The sequence below is a fragment of the Miniopterus schreibersii genome (assembly GCF_964146895.1).
Source record: "Miniopterus schreibersii genome assembly, chromosome: 4".
Taxonomy (NCBI): Eukaryota; Metazoa; Chordata; class Mammalia; order Chiroptera; family Miniopteridae; genus Miniopterus; species Miniopterus schreibersii.
Window position 1 is genome coordinate 64,432,140 of NC_138105.1, and position 7,214 is coordinate 64,439,353.

General features: G+C 59.2%; 1 protein-coding gene across 1 annotated transcript; it reads right to left on the reverse strand.

Annotated features, from left to right (window-relative positions):
• Window positions 1–655: 655 nt before the first annotated feature.
• Window positions 656–7,098, reverse strand: PCSK4 (proprotein convertase subtilisin/kexin type 4; the record flags this gene model as incomplete). The annotated part of the gene is given in 19 exon segments (XM_081136736.1): window positions 656–1,089; window positions 1,091–1,170; window positions 1,173–1,218; window positions 1,222–1,313; window positions 1,433–1,446; window positions 1,448–1,553; window positions 1,829–1,953; window positions 2,171–2,350; window positions 2,618–2,735; window positions 2,805–2,908; window positions 2,987–3,087; window positions 3,567–3,779; window positions 3,863–4,035; window positions 4,310–4,398; window positions 4,494–4,570; window positions 4,661–4,789; window positions 4,872–4,964; window positions 6,515–6,619; window positions 6,904–7,098. Coding segments are annotated over 19 exon segments (2,376 nt in total). The 3' UTR covers window positions 656–753.
• Between the last annotated feature and the right edge of the window lie 116 nt (window positions 7,099–7,214).

Genomic DNA, 7,214 nt, shown 5'->3' on the forward strand with positions numbered 1-7,214 from the left:
ACCTCGGGATCCTCTTTCTGTTCCAGAGAGGTGGGAGACCCACTTTACAAATGGGGAAGTCTAGGCCATGGGGGGATGAGAACAACATACCTCCAGCCCATAATTCCCTCAGCTTCCCGATGACCTTCAGGAAATGGAGTATAATTATCGGAAGCTTGTAGACCCTCTTCTGCTAGTTATCGGTGTCAATGGGATGGAAAAGGGAATGTGAGCTGGGTCCAAGAAACTCAGCACTCAAAGCATATGGGTATCACTAGGAACCTCCACCCATTCCCACCCCCACAGCTGGGATCTCTGGGCTCCAGACTGACCCCCTTTCCTTTGTGTGTTGCTGAGTCCCCCAGGGGCTGATGCCCAGGGAAGGCAAATTTCAAGCAGGGCATAGGGGAAACCCAACCATGGTTGGGGGTGGGGGGCCTGCCTGTGCCCCAAAGGAGACCACAGACTTGGCACCTCCTATTCAAACTTTATTGCAAACTCTGAGGTCAGACATGGTGTCCGAGACTCTGGATAGTGTCACTGGCTCTCCCTCCACCTCCTCCCAGATTCTGGGGCAGAAAAGGGATGGTGGTCATGGTTGCGGCCTAGCCTCTGCCCCATCCCACCCCACCCGCATCCCAACCATGTAACTAGATGTGTGTATGTGTCTCTCTCTTTCACCTGGACCTGCCAAGTCTGGGTTGCAGGATTCCACAAGGGCCACCCCATGCCTGCAGGTCTGGTGGCCAGCCAGGGCCTTCTAGGGGAAGGTTCTCACCCTGGGTGTTGATCTAGAATGAGGGAACAGGGCATCAGTGCCCACCAGAGGCCTAAGCCAAGGCATACGTTGGCTCTCCTAGCCGATGTCTCTGGGGTCCAGTCAGCAGTTGGGACTGGGTGCTGATGGAAGTGGCCTACAGTGCTGGTGGGGGGGCCTACATAGGGAAGCAGGCAGCTCATAGAAAAGATGCTACAGAGGAGGGGGCTCCCAAAGGCCACAGCCAACAGGGCCAGCACCATGGCCTGGACTGGGCTGCAGCCTTGGTGGCAGGGATGGGTAATCCCAGTGGGCTGGGGGTAGCCTTTGTAGGGGGCAGGCCCTGAGCAGGAGTCCCCCATGCTCATCCAGTATGTATGGTGGGCAGCAGGTGGTGCAGTTGAGCAAGGAGCTGCCGCAGCAGGTGTAGCAGAGTGGCAGCTGGAGCACACATGCAGGGTGGGTGTGACTGGGCACTCAGATCAAATGGTCACTGCCTGCTGGGTGTGACTGAAGTACTTCGATGAACAGTGGGAGAGGCAGAGGTGGCCCAGGATGTAGGCAGGGCTGTGGCATTCTGCAAAGGGCACAAGGACACTGAGGTGAGGCTGAGGCCTATAGCCCCGGCCCACCTACCAGCCCTGGGCCGCACACGCACACTGCCAGCAAGTGGGCCATGCCACACTGGGCACTCACCCGGGCACAGCCCCTGTGTCCCGCTGCACACACGCGCTGCTGGTCACCTGGGGGCCTAGGGGCCGCGTTGTCATATCCTCGGCTGTCCCATAAAGCAGCAGCGTGTAGCGGTACAGCATCCCTGGGCAGGGGTCACGGTGAGCACGGGGATGAGGGGGAGAGGTGTTAGCAGCCTGATCCTGCCAATTCTGGACCCCAGTTCCCTGCCATCCCCACACAAGCCTGGAACTCCAGACTCAGTACCCTGGACCCTCAGCAGCCATTGTGGGATGATAACTGGACGCCTATTTCTCCTGGTTACAGGACACCTACTATGCAAGGAAATCACTGGGAGCCCCTCTGCAGTGGGAAACTGAGGCTGCCCTCAGAGTCCCCAGCTCGTGCCCCGCCTCTCACCCGTGTTGAAATAGTAGCCCTTGTTTTCCAGGCCCAGGGTCCACAAGCCCTGTGGGTCCTCATCCCAGAAGTGGGTAGACATAAAGATCCAGTTGTTGTAGCCTTGGCCACTGATGTCGAAGGGTCTGGGACAGATAGGTGGGGGTGGGGCAAAAGGGTGGATTCAGAACCACAGTCATGAAGGGGCTGCTGAGCCACAGCAAGTATCTGACTGCAATGACAAATGCTGGCTGCAGGACTGGCCGCCATGGGACTGGTCCCCCCTGCGTAGGCCACACCCGACCCCAGAGTGCACTTGCCCCTCCGTGTGAACCCATAGGGCCAGGTCCCCTGACTCTGTACCTGATGGCCACGAGTGTGGAGCGGGTGCCCATGGGGCTGGTGAGTGAGATCTCTAGGTCTCCCCGTCGGCTGTAGGACAGTGACAGCTGCACCTGCACATGCTCCAGTGAGCGGATGTAGTTGGCATGGCCAGCACAGGCCGACACTTTCTTTCTCATGTGCATCAGCGGCAGGATGGGGCTAAGGGTGGCACAGGGCATCAGGGCCCCTCCTGCTGGCCTGCTGGCCTGCTGGGGGTGGGGATGGGTGGCCAGCAGGCAACGTCTGGGCTCAGATTATGGGGCCCACATCCAGGATTTACTGAGGCCTCAGGGCCTGCCTCCCAAGTGTCTGCCCCCTGGGTATTAATGACTGGTGTGGGAAAGGGCTGGAGAGGTGACAGGTGTGAGGGGAGAAATGAGGAGGTGGCAGGTGTGCACAGTAGCTGGGACCAAAGAGTGTGCTCACGTGGGGTTGTGAAGGACTCGAATGGCGCATTTCTTCTGGGGCTGTGTGGGCAGCCACATGCGAGCCAAGTCTACCAGCAGCCCAGCATCCAGCAACCCATAGCCATAGTGGTGGCTCACTGTGTGGAGGGGGGCTGTCACTCACTCTGTGGGAATGGTGCCCCCACCCCAATCTGGCTATGCAGTACCTTGGCGCCCCACACCATTGGTCTTCCAGTCCTCAGCCTGAAGATGTGCCTGCCTGGATGCACGAACCACCAAGTGCTGCATGTCCCTCCATGTCAAGAACGGGCTGGGGGCAGGTGAGGGGGTAAGCTGGGTCCACAACTGGGGGGCCAGGGTGGAAAGTAGAGTCCCCACTGTCACCTACTTGGCTTCCAGAGCCAGAGCGATTATGCCTGCAGCCAGTGGGGCAGAGGCCGAGGTACCCGTGTGCTTGTCAGTGCATTGGTGGTGCAGGTCCGTGGTGACCTGGGGGCACAGACGGGGGACTCAGGGGCTGGGTGCACATGAAAACCCAGACCTTGTTCTCATGGAACCAGGGACACAAGAAGGCACCACAGAGCATTACACAAGACAAGGGGCCTGAGTGCTGCCCAGATACACACCCCAGAAACACAGTCCGAGGTGTGTGAAGGAGCAGCAGTGGGATGGGGCCTGGAACCCATATCTGTGTTCCAGCACTGCAGGAGCAACCCCTGAGGGAAGATATGGGAACAGAGGGAAAGCAGGGACACAGGAGGGAAGTGAGGACACAGGAAGGAAGGTTGGGGCACAGGAGAGAAGGTGGGGGGACTGGAGGGAAGGCAGGGAGATAGGAGAGATGGGGGGAGGAGGTGGGGGAACTGGAAGGAAGTTGGGGAGACAGGAAGGAAAGTGGGGAGACAAGAGAGAAGGTGGGGGGCCAGGTGGGGCCAAGCAGAGTAAGCATGGTGGTGGGGTTCACTCACAATTTGGGGGTCGGTGAAAACACCACTGCTGTAAGTGGTGGTGAGGGTGGAGGCGCAGGCCTCACTGTACCAAGGCACATGACCCTGCTGGGTGGTACTGCCCACAGAGAGTGTATGGATGCTATTGGTGTAGCCGTCACAGTTGCAGTTGTCATAGTGCAGGCCACCATTGCCAGATGCCCAGATGAAGAGCGTGCCTAGCCCACCTCGGCCCTGCAGATGGGGACAGGACAGGGGATGGGGGTGTCAGCCTTTCATGCAGGCACAGGCCCTCTGAAACCCTAGGCCCTGCTTACCATGGTTACGCCACGCCTGAAAGCCTCTTGGGTGAGGATGCCTGGACCGTCCACTGTTCGGCCATTGTCCTCAGGGCCCCAGCTGGCACTGTAGATGTGGATGTGCTGCGGCTGCAGGCTCAGTGACTGGGCCTCAATGACATCAGTGATGGTGCCATCCAACATGCGCACGCCTGTATAGGCAGCTGTCAGTCCTCTGCAGATAGTCCTGCTGGCACCCCCACCCATCCAGACCAGCTCCAAACACCCTAGCCAGCCTCCCTCTCTGCTCCTGGGGAGTAAAGGCATCTGTGCAGGGCTCAGCTCTCCACACCCTGAGTCTTCGCATTGCTGAGCAACAGGGTGTGGACACCAAGAAGCTTCCTCCCCTGGTTTATCAGCCAACTCTCCCTGGTGTTACCAGACACCCAGTGCCATCCAGACTCTGTTCCTGGCGCAGCAGAGTACCTCCTATTCTGGCGTTGTAGGCGACGCCTGTACCACAGAAGCTGTTGTTAGCTATGGCTGCCACTTCCCCAGCACAGCGGGTCCCGTGCCTGGTGTCAGGGCAGAGAGGAGTGCCTGTCACAGCTCAACTGGCCCCCACAGGGCACAAGGGCTACCCCCAGGCCCCATGGCTTGCCAGGCTCACCGGTTCTCGTCACTGGGAGTGTATCGTGGTTGGGGATCTGGGTCATAGTCATTGAAGTCATAGCTGGCCAGGGGATCCTGGGGGTGAGGTGGGGATGTGAGGTGGTTGGAATAGGTCATGGAACCGGGGGAGGGGGCAGCCCCTGCCCCAGTCCAACATAGGCTCACATAGTTGGCCCAGAGGTCTGGGTGGTCCTTCTCAATGCCATCATCCAGGACAGAGACCACGATACCCTGGCCTGACAGCCCCTGGTTCCAGACTTGCAGGATGTTTAGGTCTGGCTGCACCTCATTGTTCTGTGCCAGGGGTGGGTGGGTAGGCTAGAGTCAGTGGGACTCTGGCGTGGCCTGGCCCGACCACCTGGCCCAGCCCGCTCACCATGTACCACTGCTTGGAGAACCAGGGGTCCGTGGGCACCACTAAGGAGCGCTTCACACGCCACTGCAGAGTCTGCTGCTCAAACCACTGCACCTGAGGGGAACATGCGCCAAGGGAGGGGGCTGGACCAATGGGGCTAGCACTCCCTCCTCTGAGCTATCCTGCACTTTAGAGGGCCCTGTTCCACGGATCAAGAAGACTTCCTCCTCTGAGCCCTTCCCACCAACTCTTGGTCAAAGGGCCCAAGCCTGTGTCTAGGGTCTGTCCAGGCCTCTTCCCAGGGTCCACCAAGGGACAACTGTCAATGAGGCTGTGTTTGGAATGGAATGTGTGTCTGGGTTGTCTACTGTTTGTCCCGGGGCCCTTGTGGTATGGGATGAGGCCCAGGGCCCTGTGTTTTCTGGAGATGTTCTTCAGGATTCCCATGTGTCTGGGGCTCTGCATTCAGAGGGGGCCGAGGCACTTGGAGCGCCAGTCCCCAGGGCCCACAGATAATGGGCCACTGCCTGAGGTGGATGGGGGTCCTAACTTTGCCTCTTCCCCCATCCCTGTTCTAGATCCCTCTGCCCAAGACCTTCCCATCTCCCCCCTGCAGTGACCATTGCTCTCTACCACCCCCTGGTCCTCTGATTGACCCCCCAATCCGCTCCCTACAACCCATTCTCAGCACAGAGCAGCAATACTCTTTTTTGAAACCCTCCCATGGCTCCACACTGCCCTCTCCAGGGCCCACAAGGCCCTGCCTGTCTGGCCCTCATAAGCCTCCCTCTGCAGTTGCCACATGCTGCCTCACTCAGGGCCTTTGCACATGTTGTTCTGCCTGCCCAGGCTGCTCTTTCGCAGACCTTTGCTCTTCCTCCTTCCTTGTTGATCTCCCCACCCCACTACCCCCAAACCAGCTCATGTCCCTCTATCCCCATCTCAGCAATCAGGGCCATCACCTTCCCACTTGCTCTGCTGCAGTTTTGGAAACCAGCTCTGATTTCTCTCCCTCTGTCCCATGCATCTGATCCACCAGCAAGCCTGTCTTCTCTCTTGCAAACCACATCTCTAACAGGCCAGTTCTCTCTATTGCTAATACTCCAGGCAGGTTTCGGTCAGGCTTCTTGCCTCCTTGTCGATCAGCCCCCCAGCCCAGTTCAAACCCCTTTGTGGCTCTCAAGGGCTTGCCAGACAGCCTCAAATCCTCAGTTTGGCATTTAAGGCCTTTTCCCTGTCATCTCTCTGAGCACTGGGAGATGGGATTCTGGTCCCAATTCAACCAGTCTCATTGGGTGACTTCACGCAGTATTCCTTCATCACAAAATGGGCCAATTCCCCTCCCTCCATCCCATGAGCTAGAATGTTAACTGACTCTCTTTATGGGGTAGATTTTTCAGGTTGAGACAGAGGAGGGAAGGGGGGGTTGACAAGAAATGCTGATAGTGTGCCAGGGACTGGAACGTGCACTGTGCACACGCGTGATCTGTTGCTCTCCACAGATCTTCCCTATCTCAGTCCCCACTCTATAGACTGGAGGGCCAGGTGGAAACCAAGACTCAGAGAGAGCAGGTAAGTTGCCAAAGGTGACAGCCATTCATAACAATCACAAGAATAACGGGGTGGCTAAGACCCTGAGGGGGTAGCCTCAAGGCCAGGCTCACCTTGGGGTCTTTCTTTAGGCGCAGGCGGTGGCCCCAGTGCGGGGTCAGGGACTGCTGGACCATGCCCCTGTGCCGCAGGTGGAAGTACTGCCCATCAGGGAAGATCTGGGAATATGGGGGAGCAGCAGCATGGCTGGGACCCGGCTTCCCTGATGGAGCCCCCGCAGGACGGGGGCCAGCCCCTTTGCTTGCATCCTCCCCCAACCAAGTGCCCTGGTGTGAGCTTCAGATGCCCTCTGGGAGTCCCAGAATCTGAAGTTGGTCGAGGCAGGGGTTGGTTGGGAGTTCTTGATACCTAGGGGACCTGAGAGACACCCTCGGGTCTGTCGGGGCCTAGGGTCTTGGGTTATCCAGTCCCCGCCCCCTCCCGTCCATCGGGTCCCACCCACCTGCCCCAGGTTGACGAAGCCGAATTTGCGCGCCAGGCGCTCGGCCTCCCGGTAACCCTCTGACACCCGCACGGCCCAGCTGCTAACATAGATGGGGGCCCGGGCCGAAGCCAACCCCACAGACATGGGGCAAACGAGGGCCAGGCCCAGGGGCAAAGTCAGGCGCAGCCAGAGCACAGTCTGGGTGGGCCGCATGGCGGCGGGGGCGGGGCCGGGGCCGGGCCTCCCAAAGCCCCTCCCCCTCGCCAAACCGCCGAGTCGGCCCAAGCGCCCGCCCCGCCCCCGGCTCCATAGCAACCCCTGAGACGCTT